Raw genomic sequence first — 19,790 nt, 5'->3', positions numbered from 1 at the left:
TCTCGCTTAACAGCGCTGTTATTTTTATTATTTATTTTTAAATTCATTCAACTGGTAAACAGCAGTAACAAGAAAAGTAAGTTTATGCCATGGATTTTGTAATTCTAGCATACATCCTGAGATCAGCAGAGAGTCTATTTAAGCTGCTAAACCTTATGCATATAAACCAAGTACTGAATTATTCAAGTCTGACTGCCAATCTTTCCAAATTGGATGGTCAATATACTAGGAATGCTATGGTGTTAAAAAAGAGAAAAGGAATTAGGGAGTGGGGGGGACTGTAAAAAAAATAAATAAAAAAAGAGAAAAGGCTAAAAGTAAGCATTTTTATGAGAAATCTTCTCTCATCCAAAACTCCTTCAAGCTTTTACCTTATTTAGTGACTAGCTCTGTATTTCTGCATGAGGAATAAATGTCTCTGGAAGGAAAACAAACCTATTTCTATCAAAATTATAGGAGCGTTCTAGAACCTAATCCAACATCAGACACCTGAGGCCAAAAAGAAACACCAGACTGCAGCTCCCAGTGGCCAGACATGAACATAAGAATGAAAACGATACTCAAAATAGCAATAGCCAGCCATTTGGCAATCTCCAGTATTTAACTGGCTTTCAAGTGACTGCTTCTGAACCACGGGAAGAGCTACCCGGCAAACTGCCCTCGGAGTGCGGCACTCACTTTCCTTCCAAAACACAAAACTGAGGGCAGCCCACCCCGCCTCACCGCGCCCAGACAGGAGGTGGCTGCTCTCACCCAGCTGTAGCCCATTTCCTCCAGGTGCAGCAAGTTGTCAAAGCCCCCTCATGATCAGTGAGTCTAAGGCGGAAATGGTGCCCTCTTAGAATGCTTAAGATTATAGAGAAAAATCCAGGCATTTTTTAAAAAGAGGCATACAGAGTTGTCTAAGTAGAAATATTTTGTGTAAAAATGACTTCACTCATTTTAAATGCTGTTTATTTGAGCCTCAACAAGTAAATTTGTCCAGATTGGGTGCCACACTATACACTTTCAAATGGTATGTCACATCATCCAACTGAACCTATGCATTTCTAAGAGAATTTTTCTTAAAATAAGAAAACAAACCCTCTGTGCTTGATATTTTTCAGCAATAGAAAAATGTCAGCATAAAAAAAATGAAACCCAAAGGAAAATGATCCAGACACTAAGTAGAGAAAGACAGTAAATCTTCTCCTGTATCTTTTATCTTTGACTCCCCAATCTCCAAATAAATTACTTAATAAATAGAAAGGAAGGAAAGATGTTTTCACGTAAGACTTTTTAAAATGTTACTCTGATTACATACAGCCATTGGTAAGCTTGAGGAACTACCCTTCCCACTATGCCTAGAGATGAGATAAACTAAAACAAGGCAAATGAACAGAACTTTCCAAATAATCAATAAAATTTTATTGAAAGGTTGGCAAATGTTTAACATTTTGAAAAAGGACATGTAGCTTTGTGAAGTCTGCATTTCCTTCCACAAGCTAAAAGAGCTATCAAAACTGCTTCTCAAACAAATGCTTCAGTAAAAATAAAATATTTATATTACAAATGTTATTTGATTATGAAAATCGTACTTTTCCAGAATGTCTGGTGATTCTGAGTGAACTCAGTATTTACACACACCCACGCTCCGTCCTTTCCCTTAATGCTCTCAGCACGAAGCAGCCAGGCGCTCCCCGCATTTCAACATTTCGAAAGTGTGGCCTTTGTTTGGACTTATTTGCAGGTAGACTGCCCAACCTGCTTGACTTTTAAGAGCTGGATTAAGGAAACAAATTAAAGAGCCGGCTGTACTAGAGAGCACAGCATCACCCTCAGACACAAATGGACAAGTATCCACTTTTTTAATTGGACTTAATTTTTCTTAAGTCCAATTAAAAAACCAAAAAGCTTAAGACAACATTTTAAAAACTTGAATCCTCACTAACTTCAACTCCAAAGCCTCCAGTGAGCAACTATTATGTTATATAAGACCTGCTTTACGTTGTGCTTTTTATAAGTTAAACGCTACCAGCCAGTGGTATTTTCTCTCACCGGGCAGGCACACGCCAGGAGCTGAGTGCCGGGCCAGGGCTGGGCCGGAGCAGCACGGGGGTGTCTCGACATGAAGAACTGGACAGGCAACACTCACACGACGTCGTTCACGTCCCTCGTCCCCCTGTGCGGTCTCAGAATGAGTCTGAGATTCGGCCTCTCACCCCCATCCACGAGGACAGAGAGGAAGAGAGGCTACAACCCACTTACCAGTCTCCTCGAACCCCTGGGCAGAGCTCAGGAAGGCAAGCCTGGCCAGGTCCCGACTGAGGACACACCTCACAGTAACATTTGAAATGAAACAAGAAATACCTCTTCTTTACATCAATGTAATCCCCAAATAGCTTATTTCCCACAAAATATACCAGGCCAACAGTACAGGAATGATTCGCCAAATGCCAAATTTGTCTAGCTAGAAAACACTAGAAGTAAGTTAAAATGTTATGAGCAGGACAGGACAAATGCCTAGTTTTTAAAAAAACAAACTGCACATGGGGGAAAAAGGAAGGAGAAAGAGCAGCTAGATTAAAAGAGATTTAGGACATGTACAATCCAAATGCCATGTGCACTTTGTTTTGGGTCCTGTGGAACATATCAACTTTAAAAAAAATGAGAGGAAGTCCAAACGCTGAATGAATATTTGATGATACTGAGGAATTACTGTTAACTTTTCAATGTCATATTATTGCGACTATGTTTCTAAGGTAAGTCCTCATTTTTTTGAGGTATATGCTGAAATGTTTACAAATGAGATGAGAGATGTCTAGGATTTCCCTAAAGTAAGGGGAGAGGGGATGAAAGTGAAATACGACTGACCGTGAGTTGAAACTGAGGGTTCATTACACTCTCTCCCTTTTAATGTATTTGAAACTTCCTATAATAAAAAAAATTCAATTCTGAATAGGAAATATTACCAATTACTATCACTTTTATTAAAACTGATTACGCAAATTTTAAAAATCAACGTGAAAAATTCAAGACACCACAAAAAAGGAACAATGACATCTCCATACATGGGATCATCCACTATTTCATTAGTATCTAAATAAAGGACAGCTGAGGGCATGACAAGGCACACTGGGCTAGAAATTTTTGAAAAATGAGTTTCCTTTCACAAAATCTCAAAACAGTAAGATAGAATTCAAATCACTATAAACTCTTGTCCCAAATCACACAGCAGTTTCCTCCCCGGAAGCATATCACGGCATGAAAATCCACTACATGCCCAGTGTATTTGTTATGAGTTCGTTTGTTTTATTGCTGGCATTCCTTCGGGGTCATAAAGCAGTTTTATGAGCTGGTAAAACTTCTGTATAAACTCTGCAAAGCTGACATGACTAATGGTTTCAGTATATGGCATAATATATCTGTATCTCCTGAACCTGATTAATACAGGCACAGCAGCACTTTGGACTTCACTTTCAAAAGGTCTATTGCAATTCTCTTACTGTTACATGTTTACTTCAGTTTTCCTTTCAAATGTGGTGCTGGAGAAAACTTCATGAAAAATGAGAAAACAGTTAAAATTGCCTGTACTAAATTTTATTTTAGAAAACATTTAAAATTCATTCTACTGAGAATATTTCCCTTAGATAATAAATGTAATATTTTAAGCATCATTAAACTTGCAATACAATTAACAAGAATTACTGTAGCAGGAAGAAAATAAACCATAAGAAAAGGGATGTGGGGGGGCTATGAAATGGATATTAATTCAGAATAGCATGGATTTAAAAAGTGTTTTTCCTTAACATTAAATGAAGTTTTATTTATATTATAAACCAATTGTTATCAAAATGTTATGGGAGAAGAAAAACTATAAAATCTGATCAACTGAAGCTCTAACAAATACTCAAAAATGTCATCATTCATGAAATCCCAGCACTTTGGGAGGCTGAGGTGGGAGGATCGCTTGAGGACAGGAGTTAGCGACCAGCCTGAGCAACATAGCAAGATCCTAGATTTACAAAAAATTTTTAAACTAGCAGGGTGCAATGGTGCACACCTGTAGTCCTAGCTACTTGGGAAGCTGAGGTGGGAAGATCACTTGAACCCAGGAATTTGAGGTTACAGTAAGCTATGATCACGCCACTGCACTCCAGCCTGGCCAACAGAACAAGACTTCCTTAAAAGAAAAAAAAAAAAAAAAAAAAAGAATCACCCTTCAAAAGGGACAACTAAAAATTCTATATTATTTTTAGGGAAGTTTTCTAAATAATCCATGGCAAAATGAACAACTAAGGATTAATCATCTTTGAAGGAAAAGTTCTAAGGTGAACAAAGAACTGACCCCAGAGGAAACGAACACATCAGAGAGCAGAAGAAAACTCTTAAAAATTTTCATTAGCATCCTCAGAAAGAGAGATAATGATATTACAGCCACCTACCACCCACCTCTCAACTACATGATCATGAAGCAATACCTCTGTCAAGAGTGAGATATTGGCCAGGTGAGGTGGTTCTTAGCACTCTGGGAGGCCAAGGCAGGCGGATTGTTTGAGCTCAGGAGTTGGAGACCAGCCTGAACAAGAGCGAGACCCCATCTCTACTAAAAATAGAAAGAAATTATATGGACAGCTAAATATATGTATATAGAGAAAAATTAGCCGGGCATGGTGGCGCATGCCTATAGTCCCAGCTACTTGGGAGGCTGAGGCAGGAGGATTGCTTGAGCCCAGGAGTATGGGGTTGCTGTGAGCTAGGCTGATGCCATGGCACTCTAGCCAGGGTGACAGAGCAGGACTCTGTCTCGAAAAAAAAAAAAAAAAAGTGAGATATTTCGGCTGGGCGCGGTGGCTCACACCTGTAATCCTAGCACTCTGGGAGGCCGAGGTAAGTGGATCACTTGAGGCCAGGAGTTCGAGACCAGCCTGAGCAAAAGCGAGACCCCATCTCTACTAAAAATAGAAAGAAATTATCTGGACAGCTAAAAATATATATAAAAAAAATTAGCCAGGCATGGTGGCATATACCTGTAGTCCCAGCGACTTGGGAGGCTGAAGCAGAAGGATTGCTCGAGCCCAGGAGTCTGAGGTTGCCGTGAGCTAGGCTGATGCCACAGCACTCTAGCCAGGGCAAAAAGAGCGAGACTCTGTCTCCAAAAAAAAAAAAAGAGTGAGATATTTCAACCCCAAAATTCCATACTCAGTCAAACCTACCAATAAATTGAGGGCACAATAAGATTTTAAGACATTCAATAACTTGGAAAGATTACCATCCTTGTTCCCTATAGGGAAAAAAAAGTTATATATACATATGTATATATATTGATATACACATATACACACATGTATGTATCTTTTCCCTCCAGAAAATCATCAAAAAAGGAACCCAAGAAAGACTGCTGAGTACATAAAACAGTGGCAGCTGAGTATGGCCCAGAAGCAGCAAAGGAAGTTAGGAAGAAAGTAACAGGAACTACTACTGAAATCTGTACAACTCTCCTGCAAAAGGCAGCAGGATATCCATCCACCTTCTCTCTGGGTCCAGTCACAGACTCAGTTTTACAGTGAATAAAATTTACATAATCATAATTATTATAAATGCTATTTATTAGTTTTCCCTTCTCAGAACCAACTTAGACAAAAGACTTCATTGCAAGTCACACAACAAATGTTACAAACTTTGACAACATAAAACTGATAATACCACTAATTAACTCTTAAGTGAAAATGAATTTAAAAAAGACATAGCCACAGATATAACGGAAATTATAGTAATTAAATGATTTTATATATAATTTTATGTTAATAAATCAGAAATTACTGATAAAGTAGATAGTGTTTCTAAAAGAATAGTAATTACAAAATCAACAAAAAAGACAGCCTAAATAGAATACTTTACTTTGGAAAAAAGCTGAAAAAAAGTCTAAGAATATCCCTCATTTACAGTCACTGTATTCAGTTAAGTAAATACTTTAAAATTTCACTCTCTAAAATATTCTTGAACACAAGACTGGAAGCGTCATAATTTTTCATGAAACTCTATCATAACTCTGATACCAAAATATTCCAAGGACAATATACAAAAGTTAAAATTACAAACTACGGGATACTCCTCACTTGGGAATATAGATTAAAAAATAATAAAACATGAATACAACAGGCTCAACTGTGCAGCAAGAGAATAAGATGTCACGTCTAAGTATATTTTATTCTGAGAATGCATGGATGATTCAATACTATTATGTACATTAATATAAATAATAAAAATTAATACTCAAGGACAAAAATCACAATCCTCCTGATATAAGCTATAACCATATTTCAACATTAATTTCTCACTAAAAGTCTTAGTCGTTTAGATTCATATAAATCTTTTTCAATATTAAAAAAATTTCAAATATTTAATTTTAATGAAAGAAGTCTAGAATATGCTTTAAAATTAAAAAGGGAAGAAGAAAAAATTATAACTAGGGGGAAAGAGACTTTCACTTTTTATGACATAACTATTCTGTACTGTTGAATTTATTTACTCATGAGCACACATTATTTTTATGATTTCAAAAATATTTAAAATAAAAATAGTACTGACCTAATGTAATTTCTCTTTTCTCTCTCTTTTTTGGTCTAATGCAATTTCTGTGATTTATGTCCTGATACTTTTTATTTTTTTTATTTTTTTTGAGACAGAGTCTCACTTTGTTGCCCTGGCTATAGTGAGTGCCGTGGTGTCAGCCTAGCTCACAGCAACCTCAAACTCCTGGGCTCAAGCGATCCTACTGCCTCAGCCTCCCGAGTAGCTGGCACTACAGGCACGTGCCACCATGCCCGGCTAATTTTTTTCTATATATATTTTTAGTTGGCCAGATAATTTGTTTCTATTTTTTTTTTTTTAGTAGAGACGGGGTCTCGCTCTTGCTCAGGCTGGTCTCGAACTCCTGACCTTGAGCGATCCACCCGCCTCGGCCCCCCCAGAGGGCTAGGATTACAGGCATGAGCCACCGCGCCCGGCCAATGTCCTGATACTTTTAAAAAGAGCTGAGACTTGGACTATCTGTGACCACCCTCCACAAACTACAAGAAAATTCAAAGTTAAGAGAGAGTAACTCAAGAAATGTCTGGAGAGGACTTTTTAAAGAAAACTTACTAATAATATGGTAAATGCACTGGATTCAGAGAACTTATTATTATAATTTTCTCTGGAGAATTTTAAAAACCAAAACAACTTCTGGTCACAGCACTCTAGTTATAGCCCAAAACCGGACAACCCAGACATCCGTCAGGAGTGAACAGGCAAGTTCTGGTGCATGAACACAGTGGAACACTACACAGCAACCAGAAAGAACTATACTCAACAACATGGATGGATCTCAATTACTTTTACTTATGATTACTTTTTCTTGTGGCAAGATATATATAAACATAAAATGTGCTATTTTAACCATTTTAAAGATTGCCCAAGAAAAAAAGAGGCTCCTCAAATTGCTAGGATGGAAATAAAAGAGGGGACTTTACTACCGACATTACAGAATAAAGAAGATTATTAAGAAATGCAATGAACAACTGCATGCCAACAAATTAGATAATCTAGATGAAATGAACAAATTCCTAAAAAAGACACAAACTACCAAAACTGACTCACGAAGAAACAGGAAATGTGATTAGACCTACGACCAGTAAAAAGATTGAATTTGTAATTCAAAAAAAAACAATCACAAAAAAAGCATTCTACCAAAGGATTAAAGAATTAAAACCAATTCTTCATAAACTCTTCCAAAAAAAATCTCTTCCTCATTTAATAAGGCCAGGATTACCTTGATAACAAAACCAAAGAAAGACATAACAAGGAAAGAAAACTAGGACCATTATCCCTTATATAGATGCAAAAATCCTCAACAAAATACACTACTAGCAAACCAAACCCAGCAACGCAGAGAAAGAATTATACACCATGATCAAGTGGGATTGATCCCAGGAATGTAAGCCTGGTTCATCACACAAAAATCAATTAATGTAATTACACCGTATCAATGGGAAAAAAGCCACATAATTATCTCAATGGATGCAGAAAGAGCATCTGACAAAATCCAACCCCCTTTCGTGACAAAAATTCATCAAACTAAGACTAGAAGGGAACTCACTCAACCTGATGAAGCGCACCGGTGGAAACCCACAGCTAACACCATACTTAATGGTGAAGACTAGATGCTTCCTAAGATCAGGAACAAGACAAGAATTTCTACTCATGCTGCTTCTATTCCACATTGTAGGTTCTAGACAGGGTAACTGGGCAACAAAGAAATAAAAGGTATCCAAACCGGATAGGAAGAAGCAAAACTATCTCTATTTACAGGTGCCGTGATTTTATATATAAAAATCCTAAGGAATTCACTAAAAAAGTATAGAACTAATAAATGAGTTCAGCAATTTTGCAGGACACAAGATCAATATACAAGAATAAATTATATTTGTATATATTTGCAATGAACAATTCAAAAAGGAGATTAAGAAAACAACTGTATTTATCATAGCATTAAAAAAAAAAAAAAACTTCACGAATAATTCTTTTTTTTGGAGACAGAGTCTGGCTCTGTTGCCCAGGCTAGAGTGCCGTGGCATCAGCCTGGCTCACAGCAACCTCAAACTCCTGGGCTCAAGCGATCCTACTGCCTCAGCCTCCCGAGTAGCTGGGACTACAGGCATGCGCCACCATCCATACCCAGCTAATTTTTTCTAGATATATTTTTAGTTGTGCGGCTAATTTCTTTCTATATTTTTTAGTAGAGATGGGGGAGGGGTGGGGGGGGGTCTGGCTCTTGCTCAGGCTGGTCTCAAACTCCTGACCTTGAGCAATCTCCCGCCTCGGCCTCCCAGAGTGCTAGGATTACAGGCATGAGCCACCACGCCTGGCCAAAAAACTTCAGGAATAAATTTAAGAAAATAAGTTCAAATCTTATACCATGCATTGTGAATGTAATGCCACTGAACTGAACACTTAAAAGTAAAGTGGCAAATTCATGTTATATATTTTTACAACAATAAAAAAGAAAAACAATTTATATTCTGAAACCTATAAAACATTTTTTTTAAAAAATTAAAAGATCTAAATAAGTAGAAAGACATCTCATATCTCATGTTCCCAGATAGTGAGATTTTACTACTGTTAAGATGGCAATACTCTCCAAATCGATCTACAGATTCAATGGATTCCCTATTATACTAGCCAGCTTCCTAGTAGAAATCGACAATCTGATCCTAAAAGTCATATGGAAACTCAAGGAACCCAGAATAGCAAAACAATCTTAAAAAAGAAGAAAAAGAATTCACACTTCCTGATTTCAATACTTACTACAAAGCAACAGTAATCAAGACAGTGATTGGCGTAAGTATAGATATATATCAACAAAACACAATTCAGAGTCCAGAAATAAACCCATACATTTATGGTCAGTTGATTTAGACAAAGATTCCAAGACCATTAAATGAAGAAAGCATAATCTCTTCAACAAATGGTATTGGGACAAGTGGATACCCACATGCAAAAGAATGAATGTACACCCCCTACCTCATACCACATACAAAAATTAACTCAAAATTGAATAAAGAGTTAAACGTAAATGCTATAAAACTCCTAGAAAACATAAGTATAAAACCTTCTGACCTTGGATTTGGCAATAGATTCTTAGATAAGACACCAAAAGCAACAAAAGCAAAAATAGTTAAATTGGTCTTCATCAAAACTAACATTTGTGCTTCAAAAGACAGCATTAAGAAAAGTGAAATGACACCCCAAAGAATTGGAGAAAATATTTGCAAATCATAGGGAACTTGTATCCAGAATATATTTTTAAAAACTGTTAAAATTCAACAAAAAGACAACCCAATTAAAAAATGAGAAAAGAATTTAAACATTTTCCCCCAAAAAAGATATACAAATGGCCAATGTTCATCATCATTAGTCATTAGAGAAAAACAAATCAAAACCACAATGAGAAACCACTTCACACCCACTAGGAGGGCTAGAATAAAAAAGTTGGACAACAACAAGTGTTGGTAAGGATGTGGAGAAACTGGAACCCTCATGTGCTGCTCATGGGAATAAAAACTGGTATAATTGCTGTGGAAAATCTGGCAGTTCCTCATAATGCTAAACACAGAGCTACCACATGACCCAGCTATTCCACTGCTAGGTATATATACCCAAGAGAAATGAAAACACATCCACAAAAACTTGTACATGAATGTTAATAGCATCATTATTCATGATAGCCAAAAGACAGAACAACTCAAAAGTCCATCAGCTGATGAACAGATAAGCAAAATGTGGACTATCTACACAATGGAATATCATTTGGCAGTAAAAAGGAATGAAGTACTGACATATGTTACAACATGGGATGAAGCTGGAAAACATTACGGTAAGTGAAAATAAGCCAGTCATGAAAGACCACATATTAAATGATTCCACTTACAAGAAATATCCAGAATAGGCAAATACATAATGACAGTAGTAGTGGTTGCTGGTGGGGAGTAGTTGGAAGTGACGGCCAAAGGGTATAGGGTTTCTTTTTGAGGTGATGAACATGTTCTGGAATAAGATAGTAGAGATAGTTGTACAACTCTATGAATACACTAAAACCCACTGAATTTTATGCTTTAAACAGGTGAATTGTATCTCAATAAAGTTGTTACCAAAAATAGGAAAAAAGAAAGAAATCATCTGGTAAATGGCAGAGAAACCTTTCTTCTCCACTAGAACAAGCTTAGTCAGTTAACTGTATAATTCAATTTAAATTTCTCTCACATTGCTGACATCCAGATTTTGTTCAATAACCCTCTTAACATACTATTTCAGAAGAATTATCAAAACTTCATAAACACAAACCTTGCTTTTAAAAAAAATAATTAAATATTTGTAGAAGGAAATATATCCAGGCTTATCGCTTTGGTTACATAAATAACTTCCCAATTTGCTGCTAGTCAGAGACTATTTCCTACATATTTGAAAGCAGTTTCATTTTAAAGGTACCTTAGAAAGCTGTTTTGTTAATATAGTTTTCAATAATCTGATTTCAAATACTTTGAGTTAAAAAACATCTGGCCAGGCACGGTGGCCCATGCCTGTACTAGCACTTTAGGAGGCCATGGCAGGAGGATTGCTTGAACCTGGGAGTTTGAGACCAGCCTGGCCAACATAGCGAGACCCCATCTCTTCAAAAAATAGAAAAACTAGCCAGGCATGGTAGTGCACACCTGTAGTCCCAGCTACTTGGGAGGCTGAGGTAGGGGGTTGGGGGGAATTGCTTGAGCCCAGGAGTTCAGGTTGCAGTGAGCTATGATGATGTCACTACACTCCAGCCTGGGTGACAAAGACTCTGTTTCAAAAAAAAAAAAAAAAAAAATCCATTTTTAAAGGATTGCTATATACCCATCGATTATAATATCAGCATCTTTCTCAATAGTGAAGAATCAATGCAAATGGTATTTCAAAATAAAGTATAAGTTAAAAAAATAAATTTAGCCCACTGATTTAAATTTTTTAAACAAAATAACTGAAGACTTCAATTCTTTCACACTAACAAGGGCAAAGCACAACAGGGCACTAGCCTTAAAAATGTAGTTTTAGATGTTGTGGCAAAGGAGGTCTATTTACCTTTGGATTTCCTTAATGTCACTTATGTTTTTAGAAAATTATAAGCAGCAAGAATATTTCTTCTTCTGCTCTTGTTTATTTTCAACTGATGATCTCTTCCTACATACCAAAAGCTCTGGAATTAAACAGACCCAGCTCAACATCATTTCAAGAAAGATAAAAGTTTATACAGGCAGTTCCTGAGTCACAAGCACCCAATTAGGAACAACTCCACAGTACAGGGTCACTACAGGCCCATCCTCACCTCCCTCTTCCCAGTCACCCCCTTTTCGGCTTTCAACATGCCGGTCCTATGCTTTCCCCTTTTAATCCCTTTCCCCTCTCTCTCCTCCAGTGCTTGTGTCCCTACTGGAGGAAAGATTGCCCTCCCTTATTCTCATCTCTTCCTCCTACTCGGGAACCTTTCGAATAAATGGATAAGTGTAAGAACAGGAACAGCAATATATCCAAATCAAAGAAGTCACTCTGACTTCACAGAGATGGAAACCGGAAACCCTACTGCAATGACAGCACACAATTACACCAGGACAGAGCCTGGAAAACAGGAGCTCCAGGAGAACAGGAATCTCCCTTTGTTCACCACTGCAGTGCCTGGCACATCTTAGGGCCTTAAAAAATATTTGTTGAATAAATGACAGCTGACTAGAAATTCTCACAATTCTGCAAAGTTGAGAAAAAGCACATGGACAAATGGTATCTAATTTAGCAAAGCTAGGACACCAAAACTTAAATGTATGTGTGGCAGGGGCAGGAAGGCTCAGGAGTTATCAGAGGTACCATGATCTCTGAAGGTCTGAGCGGTAGTGGGCAGAAAACAGGGCTGGCTTCAAGGATGCAGGAGAACCCGTCACACCGCAGATCTCCCCGACCCAAGTCCACTCCCACCCCCACCAGCCCTCCGCCACCTCACCCCACCTTCCCAGAAAGCGGGTAGCTACTCTCCACCCCTATCCCCAGGCAGGAGAGAGAAATTCTTCTCTGGGGAAACTGACAGGCCCAAGAGAAAAACGTTACCAACTTCTGACAGTGCCCCTCAAACTGGCAGTGTCCATGCTCTATTTCCTAACGGTGAGACTCGACACTTAAAGTTCGCCCATGTATACAGGGAGCTTCCAATCAGCCCATTCAAAATTACAGAAAGCTGACTGGGTGCAGTGGCTCGCGCTTGTAATTCTAGCACTTTGGGAGGCCAAGGCAGGAAAAATGCTTGAGCCCAGGAGTTGGAGACCAGCCTGAGCAAGAGCAAGACCCCATCTCTACAAAAAAATATAAAAATTAGCCTGGAGGATCACTTGAGCCTGGGAGTTTGAGGGTGCAGTGAGCTATGATGACACCACTGCACTCTGGTCTAGCCCAGGCGACACATTAAGACTCTTGGCAAAAAAAAAAAAAAAAAAGCCAATAATCACCATTCAGAGAGAAGCCTCTAACAAAGACAAAGTCAAGAGTAGGAAACAGGTGAAAAAGAACTCAGAAAAAACTGACAACATGGCTGGGTGTGGTGGCTCACGCCTGTAACCCCAGAACTTTCGGAGGCCGAGGTGGGAAGACCACTTGAGGCCAGGAATTCAAGATCAGCCTGAGCAACATAGCAAGACCCTGTCACTACCAAAAAAGTTTAAAAATTAGCCAGGCATGGTGGTACAAATCTGTAGTCCCAGCTACTTAGGATGCTGAGGTGGGAGGATTGCTTGAGCCTAGGTAGTCTAACATTGAGGCCAGGTGGGGTGGCTCAAACCTGTAATCCTAGCACTCTGGGAGGCTGAGGCAGGAGGATCACTTGAGCTTAGGACTCTAAGACCACTCTGAGCAAAAGTGACCTCATCTCTACTAACAACAGAAAAATTAGCCAGGCACGGTGGTGCATACCTGTAGTCCCGGCTAACTGATAGGCTGAGCCAGGAGGATCGCTTGAGCCCAGGAGTTTGAGATTGTAGTAAGCTATGATGATGCCACTGCACTCTAGCCAGGGAGACAGAACAAGACCCTGTTTCTAAAAATAAATAAAACTTCAAGTGGGAAAGACATTCATTTAGGTCTGAGGGCTTAGAGGTTTCAGGGAGACTACTTATAATAAGAATAGAAAGAAAATGTTAAAATAAAACTGAGATATTTCAAAGCAGGCACCAGTAAGGAGGCCCAAGGCTGACCACAGTCCTGTGCAGGAAAGAAACCCTGGCTGGAGGGACACTTGTCCAGAAATTATCAGAAAAAATGTGCAGAACCTGATTTACCAAAGGGAGAGTGGGATTGGGATGGAGGGCAGATCACATGATCTCTCAAAATTCCTACAGTTTTCCAACCCATGACTCTGATTTTTGAGGTCAGAGGAATCATCAGGTCAGTAACATTGGGAATCACCTTAGAAGAATAAGTACTACATGCTCTCCAAAGAGGCTCCAATCCAAGAATAGAATTTGAATGAAATGACATGATTCAATTCAAGTTTACCATTGAATTTCTGATTCTTTCCTAAAAATAACAAAAATCCAAAGTTCTCTATTATATGTACATTGGTCCTTTTTGCAAAGTTTCAATCTAAAAACAATTTTGTTGCCACAGTTACCTACCTATCAATAAAACAGAAAACCTAATCCCCAACGCAGACTGTTTACACTCAAACTGTGAAGCATGACAGCTTCTACCTCATGAGATGCCATGATACTATTTCATAGGTAGTATCTTTTATTTGCTCAAAAAAAAAGTTTTTTGGTAGATTTTAAATCCAAATAAAGACTTCAAAAGACTACCATACACAGTTTTACACTGTCAAAACACTTGTGATTTTAGATGTAAGGAAAATGTATTTTTCTCTCATCCATTTTTATTGTAAGAGAGCATTTATGTGAGCTTCTCACACAAATTTAAGGTAACTGTAACATACTGTCATCCCGAAACATTCTAAGAATCTAAGAATAAAATAAACCGAGACAAAGACTAAAAGGTGTTATGTTATAGGGGTTGGGATGATGAGATTACATGGTTACTGTTTTTTGTATCTTCCAGCAAGATCTTCACTTTATAAGTCTCAAAAAATACATTTTGCCTCTTTTCAGAGAAAAGCATTCAATAGTTCTACTGTATTTAATATAGTCTGGAATTAACAGTCCTGTTTGCTCGCCTGTTTATCCAGCATCCCTGATGTCAGCACAAACAGGGCATCTAAGGGCACCTGGCTTGGCAAGAGGTAGGAGGCAAGAAGAAGATCTACCTGTCAACCCAGTAGCATTTTCAGTTCTCTAACTTACATGCATTGAGTATTTTGCTTGAAAAGCAATTCACTGCATGTTACAGGTAGCTCACACAGTGGTATTATGCAATGACAACAATTTCTTCAAATCCAATTTTACTTATTTAAAGTCTAGATTTAACATAGACACTGCTGTTCACTTCAAAGAGCAACTGTCCATGAAAGAGTTTTAAGACAGAAAAGGTAAGGCTGGCTTGTTAATGTTTAATGGTTTCAACTCTCCTATCTCATGCATGTAGTCAATATCAAATAGCTACCTATAAAACCTAAATTATGTTAACTGAATTTTTATCATGCAATCCCAACATTTCCCTATAATTTAGATCTTATTTAAAAGACCTGTTTCTTAAACCTGTTATTTAAGACAAGTATTCCCATGTTATGCAAACATTCTATCCAGAAAACCATTAAGATTAAAACGTATTTTGAGATGTTTAACACCATCAGTTAAGCCTTACTTATTAAATTTAGTAATGTCATCCTACTCACACCTAGGGCTGGGCATCCCCACACTAACAGCTATTGGCATTCACATCCATGAAGGGGAACTCTGAGGAGGTACTGTCACATTCATGATAAGAGAAACCACAAATGAGTAATTAACCAGAAGGCTAGAAGGGACTAATTCTATTAAGAGGAAGCACATCATGAGAAAAGATGCCCTGGTCTGGGAATCGGAAACCCACACTCTGCCTCCATGACTCGCATCTGCACCAGCAGCAAGCCCCAAGCCTCCCTCCTGGTCTGCAGGTCGCAGAGGACCACTGTCATCTGTCCAATGCCAACAGGCTGCAATTTCAATCAGCAGCTCCATCCAAATGTGACACTAGCCATTATATTTAAGCTGCGAAAAAAATATTTAACATATGATAAAATACTTTTATTTAACAAAGATGAAAGACAACAAATTCACCTCATCTGGTTGTCCGTATCTGTTGCTATTTACTTGCAGAAATTTTAAAGTGTTTCATATGCTCTGCTTCAAATGGTACCAAACTTACAATTTAAAAAGTAGCTTAAAGAAATATACATGCAAAGCAGAGTATTTCCAACTTTCAATTAAGGTCCAGGATTTTACCGAGGAAACCAATCAAACTATAAACATAATCAAAGGAAAATTAAAGACAAAAACCTATGATGAAAGCTGAGATGACTCTTGTCCCATGCAACCACTGTGGCAGTAAGAAAATAAGAGCCAAAATAATTGTTTAAAATTTAAAAACTCTATTACCTATACTTTCCAAATTTCCTCAAAGATTTCCTAATAAGTCTCAAAATCTGGGCTCAATCAGCTGCTTTTCTTCCTTAAGTTTCAAGAATACTATATAATTGTCATTATATACCTGGCAAGATTTGGGAAGTGGGAAAGGTTGGCTTCCTGCACAACAGGAATCAATATATCAGAGGTTTCAAACATTGTGGAGTGTTGAATCCAAAAACTCAACAATCTACTGATTGACAGCCTATGTATGTGTTGCCTGAGCAGTTTTCCCAGGCAGAAGTAATTCCACTTGAAAGTTAGGGTACATAATAATGCTCTATGAACAATTTTATTCAAAAGGCCATTCTCTGCTTTCCAGATGAAATAACTAGGCAATTCCAAGTAACACTAAATAATGACTATACACAGTGGCTCTTGCCTATAAATCCCAGCTACTTGGGAGGCTGAGGCCAGGAGTTTGAGATCAGCCTAGGCAATATAACAAGACCTTCATCTCTAAAAAAAAAATTTTTTTATAAACTAGCCAGACATGGTGGGTACACACCTGTAGTCCCAGCTACTCAGAAAGCTAAAGTGGAGGATCGCTTGAGCCCAAGAGTTCAAGGCTTGTAGTGAGCTATAACAGAGCCACTGCACTCCAGCCTAAGCAATAGAGGGAGGCCTCATCTCTTTTTTAAAAAAAACAAAAAAACTGCACACATCTTAGCTAGTGCCACACACCACTTCAGAGTTAAAATAGTGTATATGTTAACATACATAAGATTAAATAATACTTCTGAAACATAATGATATTTCATAAAAACTCCACCTTAAATTTAAAACCATTCTTCTCTATAATTAAGAGCTTACACATCTTCACAAACCGAGTTCTTAAGAGAATAATATAATTTATAATCACAATTTCCAAAGAACCGAAATAAAAGTCTGAATATGTCTATATTATAGCACACAGTTTCTGCTTATATTTCAAAAGGTCAGATGTCCACACACGCTTGAGAAGAGCTTCCTCCAGGGAAGCCCACCAATAATGCCTGGTTTCGGTAAATGGCTGCACAACGGCCCACAGGGCCCCCAACCTTCAGAATAATCCCCATGGAGGAGCTGTGCATGCAGTTCCCAGGCCACACCTTACCAGCTAAACCAACTTTCCCTGTTTCCTCCTTCCAGTCATGCTTTACTCACAAATGGAACACCAAGTTGAACCTGATTGTGGAACCTGACTATGGATTTCAAGATGAAGTGCTCAGAAAGGAATGGCAAATACAATACTCAGAAGGCTCAGATTTTAACATGCACCAAAGACCTCACTTTCAAAACAACTGTGGAGTCAGTTAATTATTCAGTTGGAAATATGTCACTGATAGAGGACCCTAGAAAGCAAACACTCTTAGTTTACTGATGCTAAATGTAACCAACAACAGGCTGTCCCGGGGCTTAGGGCTTCCCGCTCTCATAAGACATCATTCAACATTTCACTACTGAGTAAAACAACAGAAGCTCTCTAAAGAATATTGCAACTTAAGTTTTAATCTGTAAACAAAATTCCAAATTACAGTTACCATTTTGGCAGAGTTAGAGGCCTCACTACAAAACACATTCATTTATTTCTCCCTGTAAATATCAGCTTCATCAGCCCCAAAGACTAGAAATTACTGGTTCAAGCTGCACAGTCCTAGCCCAATGACGCAAATGACCCAAGGATAAGCTTTTCACAGGTTCGGCCTAAACACAAGCATTGCCTCCGTTTTAGGTGAGACAGTCTTGACAGGTTGCTGGGGACAGGCAGAGATGAAGTAACAGGATTTCACTGTACACTTTTACCTGTTTCAAGATTCTAATTATCACTAAATGGCTTACTCAAATTTTTGTCCTAGTAACGCATAACAGGTTAGTTTACCAATGGTTAAAGCATTATACTAAAAAATCCCTGAATGAACTAGAAAAGCCAAGCAAAAATCAGACGAGAAAGTTTTTAGGTGACAGTTCCATCTAACCACCCCCCCCCACCTACCCCTGCCCCCCGCGCCAATATCACAAGGGTCTGGCACAATTACAATGGAAAAACAAAAATCAATTAGCTCTTGCATGGCATATCTAAAATAAAGCTTTCAACCTTAAAATTCCCGTGGAGGTACTAGAGTAAAAGGGATGTGCAGGCGCTGGACACCAAGGGGATACAAACAGGCTGTCATCTAGCAGGGGTCGCCAGAGCTAGGCTCCCAGGAGATGCGCACGGAGGGCCCGCGGGGCGGGGGACGAGGCAAACGCAAAAAGCCCTGGGGGCCGCCCTCACAAACCAGCATAACGCGGGGAGGGGAAAGGGATCTCAACGCCGACTCCGGACCCCAAAGGCGAGGGGCGGGGGCGGGGGCGGGGGCGGATATCCCAGGGACTGCTGCAGGAAATGATATCCAGACTCGGAGGGTGGATCTAGGAAGCGGCCAGGGCGATGGCCCGGCGGGGGGGAGGGGGTGGGAGTGGGAACGGAGGATGTGGCTCCGAGGGGCAGGATGAGAGGGCGGGACGCTCGAACGCGGATGTCGAGGGCCGAGGAGGGTAGGGAGGGATGAAGAGCGAGCAGAAGGACGAGGGCGCGAGGAGCGGCTGGGGAGGGATGGGCAGCAGGCCTGGGAAGAGGCGCGGGCGACAGGAGAGGAAGCCGGAGGGCAGGCAGGGTGGAGGAGGGCGGCCGGGTGGGCAGGAGGGTCAGCCCGGCGGGGAGGGGGCGGACGTGAGGCCGCAGGGCGGGGACCGGCGGGGACGAGGGTCAGGGCCGGGCCCCGCGCGCACTTACCCCACTCGAGGAACTCGGCCACGTACTTGTCGCGGCGCAGAGCCGAGTGGCTGCACTCGGTGTACAGGCAGACGAGCACGTCGAGCAGCGTCTCCACGCTCAGGGCGCTCTCGTTGCGCCAGGGCCCGTCCAGGAGCAGCTGCTCCAGCTTCTTGAGCCGCACCTTGGCCGACATGGTGCCGCGCGGCCCGCTCCCCACACGCCGGCCTCTCGCCGCCCGCTCGGCCAGTCCGTCAAGGCCAGCCCTCGGGAGCCCGGCGGCCGCGAGCCCCGGCAGCAACGGCGCCTCGTCGTCGCCCCGTCCGCGTCGTCGCGCCCCGGCCTAGGCCGACATCTTGGGCTCCGTCCCGGCGGCGCAGAGTCTGGGGCGCCGGGCCCCGCGGGTCCATGGGCCGGTCTCCTCCCCTCGGCGCCGCCGCCCTCCCCGCCCGGCGCGGCCCGCCCTCGCCTCGCCCCTGCCGCCCGCGCGCCTCAGCCCCGCCCGCGGCCGCGCCCTGCCCGCCGCCCGCCGCCGACCGGGAGCGGCGAGGAGCCGAGCGCTGCGCAAGCCCGGCCGGCGCCCGAGCCCCGACCCCAGCCCCAGCCCGGCTGCCCAGCCCCGCGGCCCGCAGCCAACCAGGGCGCGGCCAGAGCGGGCGCAGCCAACCACGGCGGGGCCGGCCGCCGCCGCGCTGACCTCATGCGCCGCCCCGCCCCCGCGTTCCCGACTCCGGCTCCCGGCGGGATCGGGCCTAGCGGCTCGCCGTAGGGAGCCCGGGATGCTGGGAAAGCGGGGCCGGGCCGGTGGGCGGGGCGCGGGCCGCAGGGCGCTAGTGCGCCGCCGAGATTGAGAGGCCCGCGCGTGCGCAGAGGGGCGGGGTGCGCCTGCGGCCTCCCCGGGCTTGGTAGTCTGT

At 41.1% G+C, this 19,790-nt stretch overlaps 1 protein-coding gene across 3 annotated transcripts in view; it reads right to left on the bottom strand.

Annotated features, from left to right (window-relative positions):
* The window catches only part of CDC42BPB (CDC42 binding protein kinase beta), a 117,082-nt gene extending 97,617 nt beyond the window's left edge, over window positions 1-19,465 (bottom strand). For 2 of the 3 annotated variants that reach the window (XM_045560172.1, XM_045560190.1), the window contains exon 1: window positions 18,898-19,382. In XM_045560172.1, the coding sequence (XP_045416128.1) occupies window positions 18,898-19,072 (175 nt within the window). In that variant the 5' untranslated portion in view covers window positions 19,073-19,382. Of the gene's footprint in view, window positions 1-18,897 lie in introns of all 3 variants that reach the window. The other variant, XM_045560183.1, reaches the window with a different exon arrangement.
* Window positions 19,466-19,790: the final 325 nt, after the last annotated feature.

This window comes from Lemur catta, chromosome 1, assembly GCF_020740605.2.
Source record: "Lemur catta isolate mLemCat1 chromosome 1, mLemCat1.pri, whole genome shotgun sequence".
Taxonomy (NCBI): domain Eukaryota; kingdom Metazoa; phylum Chordata; class Mammalia; order Primates; family Lemuridae; genus Lemur; species Lemur catta.
The sequence above is the reverse complement of the archived record's forward strand: the minus strand, read 5'-3'. Positions and strand labels throughout refer to the sequence as shown.